Here is a 19,878-nt window from a genome sequence, read left to right as displayed (position 1 = left end):
CTCTATTAATCATGTTCACGTTGTGTTATTATTTTCCATCAGTACGAAGATTTGAAAAAAGAAAAGTGGTCCTGTTTGGCTTAGTTGGTAGAGCATGGCATTGTGGGTTTGATTCCCAGGGCTACACATAGAAAATATATGGCTGCATGACTAAGTCGCTTTGGATAAAAGTGTCTGCTAAATGGCATATATTATTATTATTATTATTATTATTATTATTATTATTATTATTATTATTATTATATATTTAAATGTGTTGTTGTGGGACAGTATATCAGAAACATCAAAACAAAAGCTTAACAAGTACCTCAAAGAAATCCCATGTTGGAAAGATTGACCAAAGCTGAATATCTCCTTCAAAACCAATATAGAAATGTCAAACAAAACATGGCTGTCTGCTTGGCATCTATCTTGCTAATTTATTTCCAAATACTCTGTCAGCTTGGTACCATTGTATAGAGAGTATGGTGCATTTGGCGAAGACAAGAAAGCAACACAATCATTCTGTCCCTTTTCTCTCAAGCTCACAACCTTTGATAGAGAGCCTTATATTGATTAAAATGTCCAAGATAGCCATATTAAGCTCCAGGGCCTTTACCACCAGTCAATTTTAGTTGTCTGTGTGTTAATAAATGTTTCAAATTCCCTTCCCTGTTGAAAACAGCACACTTTGAGAGGGGGTAATGCGTTTCCCTCTCCTTCATGCCTACTTGAACCTGATTGTTTTTTAATCCATTTTTTTACAAAATGGAAGTGCTGGCATTCAAATTGATAGATTTACCCTCTAAGACAGTTATTACATGGAGATACCCTAAGGAACAATGTGCTAGTAATTGCAATGTTGCAAACACGAGGATGGGCTTGTACATCATTTACCTTAATCGTTAATATTCATGATAGTCATTGGAAACAATTTAACATTCCTGTTAGAATGTGTCCTCAGACAACATGATTAGTACAGATGTAGGATCTTCATTTTATCACTCTTTTGTTGCTGAGCAATTTCCTGCACAGCAGAACATGTTAACTTCTCGTGTATTCAATGTTTTAAAAAGGCTTCTAAAATGTGTAATTTCCACCTTCAAAATTCAGACTTGATTTGCACTAGCGAAAAATGTCCATGAATGATAATCCACATTTCATGTTGCTGCAGGATTATTTTCCTGCTGTAGCAAACTGGCTCAAATTAAAATCCTACATCTGTATACTTGCCCTTCCCTACACAGCCCTCATTCTGTTGATGTGGCCTCTAATCAACAGTTAATAGAAAACATATCCCTTTGTTTACAGGAATATACTGTAGATGATGAAATGTGAAGCATTCAGGTATGCTTCTGTGGCTTATGGCACTATTCACGTGCTTTCAATTCCCAACCTCATTCAGGTCAGGTTATTAAAATGATTGTGATCGCCTCTGGGGAATTGGATTAGGTGCACCTCCTCCACCACTTACTGTCCTCTACTACTACTGTATTCGGACCTCGCTACACACACACACACACAAAAACACACACACACACAAACACACACACACACAAACACACACACACACACACACACACACACACACTACACACACTACACACACACTACACACACACACACACACACTACACACTCACACACTACATACACACACACACACACACTACACACACACACACACACACACACACACAATCCACAACCCCATAGATATCAGCCTTCTCACTCGACATAATGGTATTAATCAGTTCAAGGAGATTAGCTGAACAGCACACTGTAGCCTATTGTCTCTCTTCCTATATGCAAGAGGGCCCTTTCGTCCTCCATCTCCCTTCTGGAAGAGTTGTGGAGACATTTCATATTTGCCTTTTGAGGGCCATTCACCTATCCACACACATCTCGAAAATCATAGCTGAAAGGCCAAAGGAAACACTCACCAAGCAGAATTATTCCTCATCGTAGTGTGGCATCCAGATAGACAGGAAACAGTTCATCTCCTGTAATCTGCAGTGATAGGAGTCCAATTAAGTATGAAACAAGGCTGTCAGAAGCTGCTTGGTGTACAACAGCCCAGGAGTGAACGCAGCATTGCCTGAGTCTACACAAGTTGATGGGAACTGACTACTGCCATTAATAAAAGGCATGGTGCTTGCATATACAACTATCTCTCCAATGTGGGAATAATGAACAACCTTTGGCAGTGAGATCACTGCAAGGGTAGAAAATCAACCGCTAAGGTAATCTCCCCCTTTGGCCTTGAGGCCTTTTACCACATTCTGTTCTAAGGCTCTAATTCAATCACTGCACATTTGAAAAATTCAAACAGCACAAAATGTAAACAATCCTTGTCTGCATTCAAAATGGTTGAGATTCAAAGTAATATTTTATGGATAGGTATGGTTTTGCTTGTATTCAAGTGCCCTGGGCTTTTACGCCTGTAACCCCTACAATTCAGCTAAAACACAACCTGAGATCTATCATCTTACAGAAAAAAATGTGTGAACAGGAACATGAGAGATGAGTGTGTAACAAGACTTTATATGTAAATCTCCTATTTACACCACTGAATGATTTACACAAATTCATACATTAGGATTCACCTCAAAGTGATTTATACTTGGTGTTATTTTTATTGATTCATATACTGTAACACACATTGCCCTTCAGGGTCTCAGTCAGGATTATGTAAATAGCCTTGATTCATAAGGGAAGGTGTTTCATAACACTCCAATGTTTATCAGAGGAAATAGAGGGAGCCCTTAGTTTGCCATGTCAGTTCCCAAGGTGGAATGATTCTGCGTGGCTGTATAATATTGGTATCACTATTTACTTTCTACACAAACGCTGCATGTACAAATAGTCCCACGGGCTGGCACCGGCTACTCTGAGTAAAGCGGCTCCAAGGTTCTTCCACACTACTCCATACTGTACATCTACGTTAAAAATAACTGCTGGTAATGTGACTTTTGCTCTCCTGATCACAACCCTTTTTCCACACCAAGTAATGAGATATCGAGGATCATTTCCTCATGCAGTTGCACTACTTATAGAATTATTTTATATAAAAAATAGTTTGCTCTAAAGTCTCCATTTAATGCATAAAAAACATATACACTAGGCCTAAAAACATTATAATGTAGGTATATTTGACAACAGTTTTACACCAAAAACATTTATCATCGGCCTGACTCCTGGCATCCCAATGACGTTGTTACAAATGACAGCCAATCTTTTGGCCAACCCTCTCTCCAGCCATTTGTAATAAACCAGCTCACGCTTTGTATTTTATGCCGTGATGATTTACATGCAGCTGTGAGTTTAATTTAGAAATTGCCAGTGTTAAACCATAAATTCTGCCCTGACAGCTCATTAGATTGTGGTGAACACAGTCCCTGGTTGGGTCGGCCGCCGGGGGGCTCTTATGCGGATCCAGAATAGAGTGCTGTGTACTGTGAAACAAGAGGGCCAAAGGTTCACAGGCTCCATACTACTCATTCTGACTATGTTGTCATTATATTCTTTACTTCCAGTAACGGAGCAGAAAACCACAGCAGAAATCTGTCAATAATAAACTTCATATAAAGGGGATTTCTTGAACTTCTTGCCCAATTACTATGGACTGCATGCAGTGTACATCCATGGAAGTTGTATCAGGGACAGGCAAATCTCAGTCATACAGACTTGGTTGTCAAAGTCAGTCAGACATCAATCAAACATACGCCTAGACAAGATCCCATAATGTCCTGGCAGCCATATTGGTGCCTCCTGCGTAAATATTCCCATTCTAAATCAGTTAATATGGTATCTTAATGACTTTACATATTTTTTACCATTATGATAACATTGTGCTACCAGTAGGAGAGGTAACACCAATGATGGTAACACCAATGATGGTAACACCAATGAGACATTTCTGGTAAATGAGGAGGATTTTCTGAAATGGAGGCCACATGCTAAAAGCTAAGGTCATCAACCCTTTAAAATTCCACCACTAAAGTGATATGATTAGTCATTTTGTTCAAAATGTTATTTCCCTTCATTTCAATTAAGTAACACGAAGTGATAATTTGTATTTACACCAAATTATCAATGGAATCCTCAAATGTATGACATACTAAAAGGGTGTGATTAACTCGTAATTTTCTTTAATATGTAATATGTGTATCTATTTGTCATTTTTAAGTGTTTTTCATGGTTGCAAAGGCAAGGGACGCAAATGCCACCACAATTCAAGAACAACCCGTCTATACTGTGCAACTAACAATCCACCTCATTTTATGAATTTCAAACCAAGCAGGAACAAGAAGTATTAACAAAAAGTACTGCCTGCTGTCACATTATGATTAGCTGCTGCCAGATGACTTGCAAAAAAGTAGCTAAGAAAAATGTTGCAGGACTTTTTTGGGAACAACAATGAAGGTATCTCCTGTTTCCAGTATAGGATAATTAATTCGTACAGGACCAACTAAAACGGTGGCTTTGGCAGCAGCAACATGCATTATTGCTGCTTATCCTATATAAATATTAACCATTCAAGGTAGAAAATGATGGACATTTTTCTACACCGTAAAGCCAACTAAACAGCACCCATGTATAAAATAGAAGAATTCAGGTAGTATTTTGTGGCCTGAAAGGGAGCAGTGCTGGTGACAGACTCGATACAACATGTAGAAAACACATAAACCAGGCTTAGCTAGGATTTGTACCTGTCACTCCTCTTGATGCCACTCATTGGCCCTCAGGATTATTACATGTGGGGGATTCTCTGCCCTTCTCTTTCTCATCTATTCTGTGTGGATCAATTCAATATCATACAGGAATACATTCAACATTGTCTCTGTCACCACCAAAGCACCTCTGACGCACGTCTACATGTGTGGTTACAAAAGCATCCAACTTGGAGCTTGTGACCATCTCCCTGATCAAAGTATGTTGTCCATTAAAGGGCCAATCTGCAGTCGCTACATCCATTGTTCGACTTATAAATTAATGATGTACCCATATATTCATGAAGAATATAACTTATAAATAAATGCCTAATGAGCTTTGTTCAACGGTCGCACCCCATCAGAAATTAAAATATAAGCTTGATGTACTCCAATGTTTGTAAACAAAGTAAATGTAAACAAACCCTATATAGCCTCAAAACTATAATTTTGATATCATGGACGGTCAGTAGCTCTGTCTATGAATTTGAGAGTGGTTACATTTCTCAAGCCCCATCCCTCAGCTTTTTACCAAAACAGAGGCAGGGATCTCACTTTGCTATTGTTTCAACTCCTGATTGCTGCTTTCCTAGTGCTTGAGACTGACTGAATAAAGCTACCTTCAACGTTAAACAATTGTACAGGCATACTGTAGCTACAAAAATATACATTTCAAGTATATGACCATGAATGCAATGCAAGTTGCGATGATTCACAACTTGATAGACTCAGACGGAGAAATAGTGTTGTGCAAATCACCTTAAGTTTCCAACATATGCATATAGAATTTTCCTCAACAAATATCAATGACATTTCATTACAAAATAAATCTGTCACATAAATAAACTGTAAAATCAGAGGAGGAACGTGACTTTGACGGTAACCCAATCCATACCAGTTGCACCTTTTACTAACAAGCTGGCTTGAAACAAGACATCCGGGCTCACTCTGGGAATAATGATGCTCAAACACGAGGAAAACGTTCATTTAAACACTTTAAGTGAATACCCTGGAGACAAACCACGTTCTGACTGTTGTGATAGATCTAGATGCATCACAGTAGGTGGTCTGCAAATCTTTCCACATCTGATGTATCTTTTATGCTCCACGACTTCTTAGCTAAAGTTAATGTCAATTGTTGCTTTTATGAAACAAATGACAACAAAACGATACGAGTAGTAATCCGACAAAGTGTTTGGTTATTTTATGCATGAAATAAAGTCACAAAAAGTGTGGAATATGTCATGACCAAATGTACTGTGACTGACACAAAAATTGCCGTAAGGTCTATTCTGCTCACTGGTGAACATTAGAACATGATCTAAAGGAAAGTTATTTATGCATTTATTTTTTTCATATCAAAAATATCAAACAGAAGTATTGAGACGTATCCAATAGCCTGGTGGTTCAAACCAGGCTCAGGTTCTTAGTCATTGAAGTGTGGCCATAGTTGGATTGTTCCAATGATGGATGTGGGCCAGATTGAGGTGCATTTTCATTTTTTCATTTCTAACTGCAAACATGCCAATAGGTGGGTGTCCTGATCGCCGTTTATTACTGTGAGAAATAAAAACAGAAAATCTAACTAAATCTGGGCATTCATCATTCTTTTGATACATACCAGACCAGGATAGTACTCTCATTGGGTAAGAGTAAAGCTTTCTGAACTGGCCCCAGGAAATGGGCCAACTTTTTCCTTATTTAACCTCATACTGCAGTGGGCTAAATCAGGGTCACACATAGTGTTTCTTGGTAGTCTTAAACAAATCCACTTTGAAACAAAAGTATACACCTCACACATGGTTATGATCAGAAGACAACTGTACCATGTCAGATATAGAGTTGAAATGTATTCAATTTTGAGTTTGCATCCCCGAAGTTTTGAGGTGAAAGTTGCAATAGTCCAGTAAAATCCTAGCCTCGCAAGCCGCTGATCCTGCGAGCTTACATGAATGTTCGCTGCGGCGAACATTCATGTAAGCTTGCAGGATCAGCGGCTTGCGAGGCTAGTAAAATCCACCTTCAAAAGGTAAATGTCAAATACCAAGCAGCTGGCAACTCCTATTTTTGGCAATATTTCTGCCCTTTAGAGAATTTTGATTAGGTTGCTGGCATTTTCTTGAAGTGTTACGTAAGCCTCTCCTGAAGCTTTTCTTTTTACGATTCTCATACCCTCAGATCTCTGGCTCCAATTACTGTCAATGCATCTGTGCTGCCTGCATGTACAACATAACACTAACAATGCATGTGCTATTCTATTGTGAAACACTGCAGTTGTCCTCAGTTCTCTATTGAAGGTGTCAAAGAATCGTCCAGAAGCACCACCATTTTTATCACGTGTGATGACTCTTACTCTTTGATACTTAGCAGACTTTAGGGAGAGAGAGAGAGAGACAGTTGACAACCAATTGTTACAGTAGATCAATGCTCTTTCATATAGAGCCAATGATCTAAAGTTCCATTCCCAGCTAATTCAATTCTCCATTGCTATTTGCGTACACAGGTAAGCCCAACACAGAGAGTGGTGTATAATGCTGATTGCACTTAAGGGATGCAGCAGGAGTAAACACATTGATGTGAAAGTACAGTAGGCAGAGCACCATTCAGGGCCTCATCTGTTGCTTCTCACATATCTTTCTTGTTCAGTCTTGAAGTAAGAACTGATGAAGATTTTGTCACCAGAATGTTGTGTGGGTGTGATGTCAGATTATGATTCTGTCACTGACTACATATTGCAGAACAGCTAAAGCTGTTAAGTGCATGAGTTTTTAATGGACTATCTAAATTTAGCTCAATTACTTCCTCCATTGAAATCAGATGTCTGCAGCGTTCTCTTCCCATTTTACCAAATAAATTATTTCAGTAGTGCAATCAGAATGGGTGAGATCATCACATTTTCTGTTAAAAACGACAATTTCCTGCATATGTGTTGTTATGCTGCATTTTTGGAAAGATGTAGGCCCACGACTTGTGAGGAGGAGGTTCTCTACATATGTTGGGGGGGGGGGGGGGGCTGATATTAGCCAATTAGCTACTGAAACGAACCAACTTTGATTTAGCTGACTATTCAATAATGCAGTTGCTTATATCCATGACATTACTGACAAAACCGCTATTCCGCAAAATAATACTCTTATGTGTCTAATCTGATTCTAACATTGTTCCAGGCAGGTTGTAAAATTGAATCAACTGTTCAAAGCACAAGAGCTTAGCTAGTACTGTGTAATAGCTATTAATAGCTATCAGAAATGAGTCTGGATTCATCACACTTGATTCTCAACCTCATTTACTTTCTCAAATTCTGACGTCACGCAAGAAGTGCTAGCACACTGCCTTAATAGGAAACGCAGACGCCTCATATCTGACTAGTGAAGAAGACTCTAAAGGACTGGTCAGGAGAACCTCTTCATATCTGACTAGTTAGGATAACTATAAAGGAGAGGTCAGGAGAACCTCTTCATATCTGACTAGTTAAGAGAACTCTAAAGGAGAGGTCAGGAGAACCTCTTCATATCTGACTAGTTAGGAGAACTATAAAGGAGAGGTCAGGAGAACCTCTTCATTTCTGACTAGTTAAGAGAACTCTAAAGGAGTGGTCAGGAGAACCTCTTCATATCTGACTAGTTAAGAGAACTCTAAAGGAGTGGTCAGGAGAACCTCTTCATATCTGACTAGTTAGGAGAACTCTAAAGGAGAGGTCAGGAGAACCTCTTCATATCTGACTAGTTAGGAGAACTCTAAAGGAGAGGTCAGGAGAACCTCTTCATATCTGACTAGTTAGGAGAACTCTAAAGGAGTGGTCAGGAGAACCTATTCATATCTGACTAGTTAAGAGAACTCTAAAGGAGTGGTCAGGAGAACCTCTTCATATCTGACTAGTTAGGAGAACTCTAAAGGAGTGGTCAGGAGAACCTCTTCATATCTGACTAGTTAAGAGAACTCTAAAGGAGTGGTCAGGAGAACCTCTTCATATCTGACTAGTTAGGAGAACTCTAAAGGAGAGGTCAGGAGAACCTCTTCATATCTGACTAGTTAGGAGAACTCTAAAGGAGTGGTCAGGAGAACCTCTTCATATCTGACTAGTTAGGAGAACTCTAAAGGAGTGGTCAGGAGAACCTCTTCATATCTGACTAGTTATGAGAACTCTAAAGGAGAGGTCAGGAGAACCTCTTCATATCTGACTAGTTAGGAGGACTCTAAAGGCTAAAGAACCAGAATACAGTTTGTCTTACTCCTAAATATACTGTAGGCCTACATCTATATTTACTCCAGAGTTTAATGTTTAATGTATTTATAGTGTATTTATAGTGTACGTGTATTCTATATGTTGACTATGTTGACTTTGTGTCTGTATTCTGTCTGTACATTGTCTATTGCTGGAAGGACCTGTTCACTGAGTCAAATTCTGGATATGTGTAAATGTACTTGGGATTCTGATACTTCACATTTCTCTGAATTTTGGAGTAGGCCTACTTTTAACTGATTTATACATGAAGTATTTCCCTGAACAGCTGTGTGGACACACCAGCAAGGTCACATGAGAATTCATTGTTCTTGTGTTTAGTATGCACCCTGAGCTTCACCCCCCTGGGGTAACCATACACTGAATCTCAAAATAGACCAAAGGAGAAATAAAGCAACTGAAATATAATCACAATATTCTTACAGAACTATGGCATCTACCGCAAGTCAAGTCATAACCCTTTGAACATGTCCATAGTTATCCATAGTTATAAATGGTTCACCATAGATAGCCTGAGTGACAGCCATAACATGTATTGAGTAGGCCTAGCCTTCATCTCCCTGTCAGGAATGGTTTTGCATCTATCAACAGTAAACCTACTCTCTTTAAAAAAAAGGGTTCCAAAAGGGTTCTTCAGCTGTCCCCATAGGAGAACCCTTTTTGGTTCCAGGTAGAACTCTTTTTGGCTCCAGGTAGAACCCTCTGTGGAAAGGGTTCTACATGAAACCCAATATGGTTCTACCTGGAACCAAAATGGTTCTACCTGAAACCAAAAATGATTATTCAAAGGGTTCTCCTATGGGGACAGCCCCCCAAAACTTTTTTTCTAAGAGTGTATTGCTAAAACTGGTTCTTAACTCACCAGAAGACAACAACCACTAAATTCTCCCTGGTCCTATGTTAATGTTTTTCTATTTGGCAATGTTGATACTTATGAATGCTGACCATTCTTAGAATGCATGATGACTGCATCATCATGCATATTACCTATATGCCTTAAGTGTATTAGCGAAGTCTCAAACGCCTGTCTAACCTGGTGCAAGGATGTTCCATCTCTTACTATTTGGTCAAGGAGCTATAATATTGCCTTCCGCTAAAGCACCTCCATTCCAACCAATGAGATTACTTTGACCATGGGACATTTCACAATCCCCAGTGGTTATTTCAGAAACCACAATCCATTTAAAGTCTGTTAAATATGAATGCAACAGTAGAGTGTTCCTCCACCACACATCCACCGCAAAGCACTGCACTCACATGTCAATGTAAAGTACCCTACACAACGGACTCTGTAGAAATCATTGACAGAGTCATTTTAAATGCCCTAAATTTCTCCTCTGAACCATTCCAATTATCATATACAGTACATACCGGATGGTAGGGAACCACTTCAAAATGACAATATCATCCCTAAACTGTACCAACCAGACACTAAATTAAAATGCATATTTTCTGAATTCCAAACCATGTAGACTTTCTTCTATCACATTGATTTCACATGTGAAATCAATGTGAAAATGTGTTTTAGTAACACTTCACATGGTCATATGTTTTCACATGTTTAGTTTCATGTTATCACATGTTGCTTTAAAATGTTGTCACCTGTTATCACATTAACTTCACATGTGATCACATGAAACCGTGTTTTTTAGAACACTTCACGTGATCACTTGAAATTCATGTAGTTTTTCTGTAAGGTAACCATAAAATTCACCTTAGTAGATGAAAAATGCAACACGATTTCTGTTGACTCTGGACGCTTTTAAATGCAAATGGTCTAATTGGTTATATATGTATGAGAGGGATCTTTTAAATGCATTATATTAAGTGGGCCTCCAACCTAGTATTTACATTTTACATTTTAGTCATTTAGCAGACGCTCTTATCCAGAGCGACTTACATCAACCAAGTGAAATAACTAGACAGGGAACTATTTTTGAAGTCACAAAACTCTCCATTACTTTGTATGGGAGATGGGGTGGCTGTCACAAACTCCAAATAAAAGATTCTGCTGTCACATAGAGCCAGCTGTCTGCTAAATAATGTATGTTTTTGGCTCTCAACTTTGCATCCGTCTGTCTAATCAATGTCTTTCAATGGAAAGTGTATACCTATAAATAGGATTCTATTTGAGTGATTACACATTTTAGAGTCTAAAATGGCACGGACAGCTATGCTTCTTGCCTCTTCTAAGAATTGTAAATGTTTCTATACATTCAAATGTTTTTCTTTGTAAAACAGTGTATGTATTCTATATGTATCTTCCAGAATGACTGACAAAACTACAAGTATTTAGTATTCATGTAAAAAGCACCAGCAATAAACTACATGTATAGCCTTCTTTGTTCTATAGTAAGTTGAAGAGTGCCTTAGTAGAATAAATACTATAATACAAAATAGCAAGGGGTAAAGATTCAATGGAGGTTCATGAGTGTTAATGCTGATGCGAGCACAATAAAACTGATTCACTAGCTGCATGGCAGACATGTCAGCATGTAGCCAAGCAGATAAGAGCGTTGGGTCAGTAACCGAAAGGTCGCTGGTTTGAATTCCCGAGCCCTTGAGCAAGGCACTTAAAGCTGCAATATTTAACTTCTGGGCGACCTGACCAAATGCACATAGAAATGTGTGCTATAGATATGTAATTCTCATTGAAAGCAAGTCTAAGAAGCAGTAGATATGTTCTATGTGCGCTATTTCTATGCTTCCCATTATTTGTTTTTGCATCTTTTGTACACCAGCTTCAAACAGCTGAAAATACAATATTTTGAGTTATGGAAAAATATATTTCACAGAGGTTTAGATGGTACAATGATTCTCTACACGATACTTAATTGTTTTGTCACATAAACTGAAATGAAGCGAACTATTAGAATTTTAGAAACCAGGAAATTACGGAGCGATTTCTGCATAGTGCATCTTTAACCCTAATTGCTCCTGTAAGTTGCTGGATAAGAGCATCTGCTAAATTACTAAAATGTTTACAAAAATGTAAATCTCTTTGAAATGTCTATTGAATAAAATATCAACGCAACGTGCAACAATTTCAATGATTTTACTGAGTTACAGTTCAAATAAGGAAATCAGCTAATTGAAATAAATATATTAGGCCCTAATCTATGGATTTCACATGACTGGGCAGGGGCGCAGCAATGGGTGGGCTTGGGAGGGCATAGGCCCACCCACTTGGGTGCCAGGCCCATCCACTGGGGAGCCAGGCCCAGCCAATTATTACAGACAGAAATACTCCTCAGTTTCATCAGCTGTCCGGGTGGTTGATCTCAATCGATCCCGCAGTTGAAGAAGCTGGATGTGGAGGTCCTGGGATGGCGTGGTTACACGTGGTCTGTGGTTGTGAGGACAGTTGGACGTACTGCCAAATTCTCTAGAACGATGTTGGAGGTGGCTTATGGTAGAGAAATGAACATTCAATTCTCTACCAATAGCTCTGGTGGACATTCCTGCAGTGCCAATTGCATGCTCCCTCAAAACTTGAGACATCTGTGGCATTTTGTTGTGTGACAAAACTGTACATTTTAGAGTGGCCTTTTATTGTCCCCAGCACAAGGTGCACCTTTGTAATGATCATGCTGTTTAATCAGCTTCTTGATATGCCACACTTGTCAGGTGGATGGATTATCTTGGCAAAGCAGAAATGCTCACTAACAGGGATGTAAACAAATTTGTGCACAACATTTTAGAGAAATAAGCTTTTTGTGTGTATTGAACATTTCTGGGACCAACACTTTACGTGCTGCGTTTATCTTTTTGTTCAGTATAGGTCAGCTGTTCAAAACTATTCAAACAACGCCCAACCAAGACTATTTTTAAGAGTCATGTTCAAAAGGACTATAGCCACAGGAAAATATCCAGTTGACACATTCAAGAAGTAAAAATTAGGTAAAGGACTGACGCTACATTTCTAATCATGGCAATATTTCTGCTTAATTAGGCTGTTTCACAAATCAACAAGGTCAACCTGTTTCAGTCAACAAGTGCCTTGCTATGACTGCACTCTCTCAATGTCTAGAATGTCACATTTGCATGCAAGGCTTATGGTCTGAAGGATTCACAATGTCTTTGGTAACGAACCATTGTCATCTAATTGTCACCATGTATCTGCATTGGACAATCAAACATGCACAAGTTCTGTTGGTAAATTAAGTTAGGTTAAATAGGTTTTTACAGTAATTTCCCCTTTTTAATACAAGGTCGTTGCACATATATTGGCAAATAATTGCAACAAATTGATTTTTGTAGCCCTCTAAAGTTGTTCCCTACACATCTCTACCCCCATCATACGGTCTCCATCTGTGCATTGTAGCCTACAGAATAAGGCAAACAGTTGAGTCTAGATTTCAGTGAATCAAGGAACTTACTTTCTATCCTACGCAGAAGTTAATAAACATGTATTTGTTTACCATAAACATATTCATGGCATTGCAATGATATAGGTTGGAAATGTGTACGATGCGTTTTCTTCTAATAATCTGTAATACCTGATAAAACAAGATGAATTAGGCCTTGTCCGTCCAAAGTCCCAACATGCCTTTTCAACAAGGCATAGCAGCAGTCATTATCTCTGATAGCACAGCTGTGACAAAACTAATGGTTCTTTCACAAGCCCGGGAAACACTGAAAATGCCTGCAGCATCGCTAATTCCCCTGGAAATCATGTCACTCCCCAAAAAATATTATAGGAGTCGAAAAACCAGTGTTTGACGTATGGTTCATGCACACTAGGTCCTCTGTGCAGAAAGTAGAAGCTTCATATGCATATACTGTATCAGTCTGGATAAATGAGTACCATAGCTGTAATGAAGGTGAAAGAATAAATAATCTAAAATGGCGACTGCCTTACCGGCGACTCTTAAACTCGTCCTTTAACAGCATCCCAGGGCTAAGGATGCTAGCATATGTAAGAGGAGAACATCACAAAGTCTTACTGAAGCCAACTGAAATATTTAACCTCTGTCACTGTGCCATTTCAAACTAGATTCTTACGATGAGTATAAACAAACCATTTGGGCTAAGTCCTCTGTTTCTATGGAAATGCCAGCTGCAGTACATTACATGACCAACATGGAGAGATGCTGAATACTTCAAACTACCAAATCCTCCCTTTACTATGACAATTGCTGCATCCAAAAAAAATACATATCAGGAAGTTAGCCTGTGATGGGTGAGTTCAGACGAATGATTAATTACATGATATATAGAAGAATTGGAGTGATTATGAGATCATGTGATCAAGTATTGTGTGAGTCAGTGAAAGTTCTCATTATGACCAGATATGGGTCTTTCTATAAATAATGGGGCCGATTGGGATCAACATTTACATTTACATTTACATTTAACATTTCTAAATGTTTTGAAACAAAGATAAAAAGGCTGTTCATGCAGTTCCACATGTGTACTTAGAGGAATAAAAGGGAATATATGCAAACTGGCCCATAACTCCACCTATACAACAACATAGAACTAGGACTATACATCCTTTAAGCAGGGTTCATACAGACATTAGCAAGTCAAATGCAGGACTTTCAGGGACTTTTTCAAGCACTTAATTGTAATTTTCAAGGACCTCAATGTTATACAATTGTAATATAGAACCCCCATTCCCATTACCACTTTAATAATTGTTTTGTTTGTTTGGCCTTGCCAATGCATTGATATTCAAATTATTATTACATTTAAAAATACGTACGAATAATGCGGACATTGTGACTAAACAGATTGGATGCATGCATGGACATTTTTCTGTAGCCTATGTGGCATACACAGGCACACATAATAAAGCTATGAATAGCGGCAGCATTAATCTCACCATCGCTGTTTTTAGAAAGTGACCAAAAACCATGTTCCTTTTTTAATGGAAGAATTTGTATGGAAAGCCAAGTTGAAGCCAACATTAGATGTTGTCATCCTCATAATAACCGCATGTGGTTTTACCGCAACAGAGTAGCACAACACCATTCAATTGAAGCGACGGGAAACAAACGAAAGTGGCCACATCTCTCACAAAAACGGATCAAAAATGAAACCACAGATAATTATAAGGGAGCAGGAGAATGGTCTGCAGATTTAAATCGGTCCACGAATACAGGACTAGTAAAGGCCCAGAGCTGAAGACATCTATATCGGTCTGCTAATACAGGACTAGTAAAGGCCCAGTGCTGAAGACATCTATATCGGTCCACTAATACAGGACTAGTAAAGGCCCAGTTAACTACTTTTGTGGATTTATATTTTCTCCAAAAACATATATATTTTTTAATTTAAAAATGATTTTGGGGGGGGGTGCACCCTCAGCACCCCTACTTCCCACGGCTATGCCCTTGTATTGTTTCAAATTGCATGTCTAACATGAAAAACAAAATGTATGTGTCATGTTATTTCATTACCAGATCATGTTGTGAATAAGCCCACTAGGCTATGTACTTTGTTATCATTCTATCCAGAATAATGAATAGTAATAGCTTTGGGTGTTGCGCAATAGTATATCCTACACAATTGAACACCGTAGACTCTGTCCAATCCGAGGTACAAAAACATACTATGAAAACATGAACTCATTACCTTGATGCTTTCTCTGTTAAATCTAACGAGACCCTGCTGTAAATCAATCAGAAAACAGATGATCAACATCCATTTTTAGTTCCAACGTGGATCCAGGCACAACCACAACCGCGGATTCCAGCACTTGGGCTGTTGTTCCATTGCATGCGCTATCACAACAGCTGTTCATCACTTGACTGTCATTCGGAAAATTCCTTCCTGGATCAGATGATGATGTGTGAAAATATCACGGTGTAACTAATCAGCTGGACACCAAATGCACATCAACAAGTATTATGCATAATTATTGAAGAACCACGTTAATGACAGTATCGATTGATGTTTTAAGTATCAAGGTAAGGTGACTCCTTCGGGTAGAAGCATTTGATTTTGCAATGCATATATTACTTTGGATTTGTGTGTCCATGAAAACTGTTTCATAACATAAGGAGACACAAAATGTTACGTAGTTACACTGCATTTCTGAGATCTCTATACAAAAAACTGTCCGACAGTTAGATCCAGGATTCTTACAGGGTTGAAGATCAATGTCTAATTTAACTGATTAATGATTAATGTATGATAAAAGGACAACTTACACTGCCATAAATGCAAGGACAGAAAAGTAATGTTTTATGTCACACGATTTTGGACAAATCCGTCAAGACACCAACCATGATAAAGGGTTTTAAATCAACTCGTGAATTGTGTTGAATATAGCTTATATCTTAATGAAATGACGTGAAAAAAAATTGGCAGATTACTATCAATGACTTATCAACAGCTGTAACAAGTTGTCAAGTGTAGGAAATTCTCACTTGTACCCTGGTTTATAGAAAGACCTAGAATCCACATCCTCACTTGTACCCTGGTTTATAGAAAGACCTAGAATCCATATCCTCACTTGTACCCTGGTTTATAGAAAGACCTAGAATCCACATCCTCACTTGTACCCTGGTTTATATAAAGACCTAGAATCCACATCCTCACTTGTACCCTGGTTTATAGAAAGACCTAGAATCCATTTGCATCAGAACAAGCATGTAACCTTGCCTAATATGTCTGCAGGAGTGGGTGGGTGTGGCTGGGAGTTGTGATGACACTGCACTTCACTATCAATTGTAGGTAAAAATATGAATTGAAGGTACAAGTCTGGGGTTCACCCTATGTCAGGAGGTAGGCCTATGACCTGTAAGCATGCCGAGGGTGTTGTGTTTAGAGGTTCAGACACTCCTCAATTTAGAAACATGTAGCCCGCATGTGCAATTCCAGGGTGATTCCATGGCCTTACTACGTAAGACTAACATTGAGAGACTACATTGAGAGAATATACAAGCTCTGTGGTTAGGCTGCTACAAAACAATTGTCACTCACAGACAGCAATACAAACAGTCATCTAGGCATATGCTGCTGAGGTTGCTTTGTTACATGGTGTTATGGTATCAGTCTAGTTTTGATGACGCAAGTGAAACAATGTTGAATCACTTATGTCAATAATCCAATATTCAGATGTTACTGTACAACAAACTATGCAGTGAGCCTCCCTTGTCAACACAAATGCGTTCCAGAGGTTTTTTCATGGATAAACATTGGATGTTAGAATAGATTGTAGCATCTCAAATAGCCTATAAGCTGATTTTGAGGCATGTCATAATCATAACTGCCAATTGTCAGAACAAGATCGGAATGCACATCATCTGGTTCAGAAATGCGTAGCAGCCAGCTAGCTATGACCACAGATGCTTCTGATATATTCAATATTCAACAGTGTCCCCTGAACTGGTTACCCCCTTCAATTACATTTACGTGATTGAAACTGTCATTTTAAGAGGTATTATAGAGAAAACGTCAATGATGATAGCCTATTTGCCAAGTCGCCTATGTGTTTTCATTACTAGCAATATATTCTTAACCATTACAAATATTCATGAATTACCCATCACTGTCCCTCTGTGGTTTACCATTAAAGATAGACAGTATTTAAACTAAATTACACAAAACTTAGAGATATGATCAATAATATCTAATCTCTAGGAACCAAAGTAGTCTCAAATAAGAAGTACACACATTTCAAATAGGCCTACATGATTATTCCAATAATGGCAATGAAACGTACATGAGAATAAGAAAACCACTGCAATAATATTACAGGGAAATTATTTGCACAAGTGTATGGCAATGATTTACAATCCATGGTGAAGGCACAATAATTAACATACTGATAACGAATAATTAATAATTAGGCCAGAGGAATATTAATGGAAATGATAGCCTAATTATGAAACCTCTGTGGAGGCGAAGGTGACACAAGAGTACGCCCCCATCATTGTTTCCTTCACACAAATGTAGCGTTTTAAAACACTTAAACCCATTGGGGGGCACAGAGACACCGGTCAGCCTTGGTGAAATACAATGCAAAGCCTATCAAGGCCATATTGAAGAGCCACTTGTGCAACGGCATGCCAGTCTCGCTCGGAAAAGCAGGAATGAGACCGACCGTCAGGTTTCAGTCGTAAGCATACGTATGAGCTGAAATTAAACCTAAATTATAATCTAACCATGGACTACCATGAAAATACACAATAAACCACCATTATTAATCAGGCGTTAAATCACTGTAATTGTGAAACATTTTGCCTCTGGATAAATTGCCTACATTCAAGTTTTCTCAAACTATTAAACGTCAGATTATCACTGATATTTGCGTTAAACACATCAAACGAGATTTATGACAGAGTCACATCTATAGAGAGCAAACTCCACATATGGAAAATATTTTAACTTACCGTTAGCTGCTGTTATCAGACCTGCAAAAATAAGCAGGGTATGCTTAAATTTCCCCATCGCGGTCATGTTCGTTGGTATTCCACGCAGCCACCGGTTTCTTGGGTTTTGTTCAACGATCACAAAAATACATAGAGATCCAGCTTTGGCAAGAATATGTGACGCCTATGGTGCAGGGATTCGCCTATATTAGCTCTCATATCATCAAGAAGGGCTACTGCAGAGATACGAGATTGTAGAGATGACACCCAAATAGGTTTCCTGGATGCAAGTACAAAGACAGAATGCGTAGGCTACTAGGAGATTGCAAGAGAGGATTGAATAGAGGGAGCCTGTATCCAACGGAAGGAGTTGGACTCAACCATCATATATGATGCAGGGGAATTGTAAATCAATCTGAGTGCCTGCACTGCAACTTTGAGACTGGTAGCCTACCAATCTGAAGAAGCACCGACACAGGTACAAATGCAGACAACCCAGTGAAACGCATGTTAGCACCGTAATATCGACTAGTCACTAGACCAACTGGTGACACCGTGACCAACAAAAATTACATGTGTTTATATATTGATATTTTGTAAGTTTCTGCTATACACGAACCCTAGGAATAAAACCAAATTCACTAGATCACACGTGTAGGTTGCTACACCCGTTCCATATCCAATCAAATTCATATGCAAATGATTGTTGTGCGTAGCCTAAGTGTTGACGGTGTAGCCCAGTATGTGAGCAGAGTTGGAACACTTTATAGTCAGCTAATGTAACACTGTATAATATCACCACTCGCTTACTATCACCAATGTTATGTTCCCTCCATTTGGTTAGGTAGCCTACAAAGATATACATAAACATCGTTATATTTCACTAATGCACTTTTGTTTCAGAAGGTGTGGATGACTGAAGCTGGGATTCCCTTTACAAGGCGGATGTGTACTTGGATCTATTCGACTATAAAGTACCCTAGTCAAAAAATCCTATAGGATGAGTGATTTTTCCAATAGAATCCTATACAATTTTTTGACTAGGTTAGCCTACACTGTCCGGATTGCTGTATTGGGAGCAAAAATGTGACATTTTCCTGGACAGGTAACTAACTAATGGAAGAAAACGTATCAAATTTCAAATGTTCAAATAGGGTAGATCACAATTTGTGTTTGGTTTTTCACGTGGTCATTACCACAAAAAAGATTACTGCCAAAATAGAAAGTATTATGTCCAGCTATTTTCTGTTAACTGCGTACATTGGACAGCGACACAGTAAACTAAAACGAGTGACTGCTGCCATCTAGTGAAAATGAATACATGACCAGCCTACGGAATGAGCCGAAGTCCACCATAGTTGTATATTTACAAACAATTAATCAAGGGCCTATGCAAACAAGAGTTCTGCTGAGAGATTTTTTAGATTTGTATTTATTTATTATTATCCATAGATGAGACGATTAAAATGAAAGGACTGAATTAGAGATCAAATGGGTGGGGACATACACATGTCATTTTCTGTTGCTCTAGATTCATTTGAATAACTAAATTCACTGAGCTGAACATTAGAACTCATTAACAGTGACATTGATATTTCTGTATAGTCTGCAAGATCTAAGT

General features: G+C 38.5%; 1 protein-coding gene across 3 annotated transcripts in view; it reads right to left on the bottom strand.

Moving 5' to 3' along the window:
• The window catches only part of LOC311101197 (CUB and sushi domain-containing protein 1-like), a gene marked incomplete at both ends in the record, with an annotated part of 408,327 nt that extends 389,982 nt beyond the window's left edge, over window positions 1-18,345 (bottom strand). For all 3 annotated transcript variants that reach the window (XM_084142297.1, XM_084142298.1, XM_084142299.1), the window contains one exon: window positions 18,279-18,345. In XM_084142297.1, the coding sequence (XP_083998423.1) occupies window positions 18,279-18,345 (67 nt within the window). The remainder of the gene's footprint in view (window positions 1-18,278) is intronic.
• Window positions 18,346-19,878: the final 1,533 nt, after the last annotated feature.

The sequence above is a fragment of the Coregonus lavaretus genome (genome assembly GCF_964263955.1).
Source record: "Coregonus lavaretus genome assembly, chromosome: 25".
Lineage (NCBI taxonomy): Eukaryota > Metazoa > Chordata > Actinopteri > Salmoniformes > Salmonidae > Coregonus > Coregonus lavaretus.
This window is presented reverse-complemented; position numbering and strand designations above follow the sequence as displayed.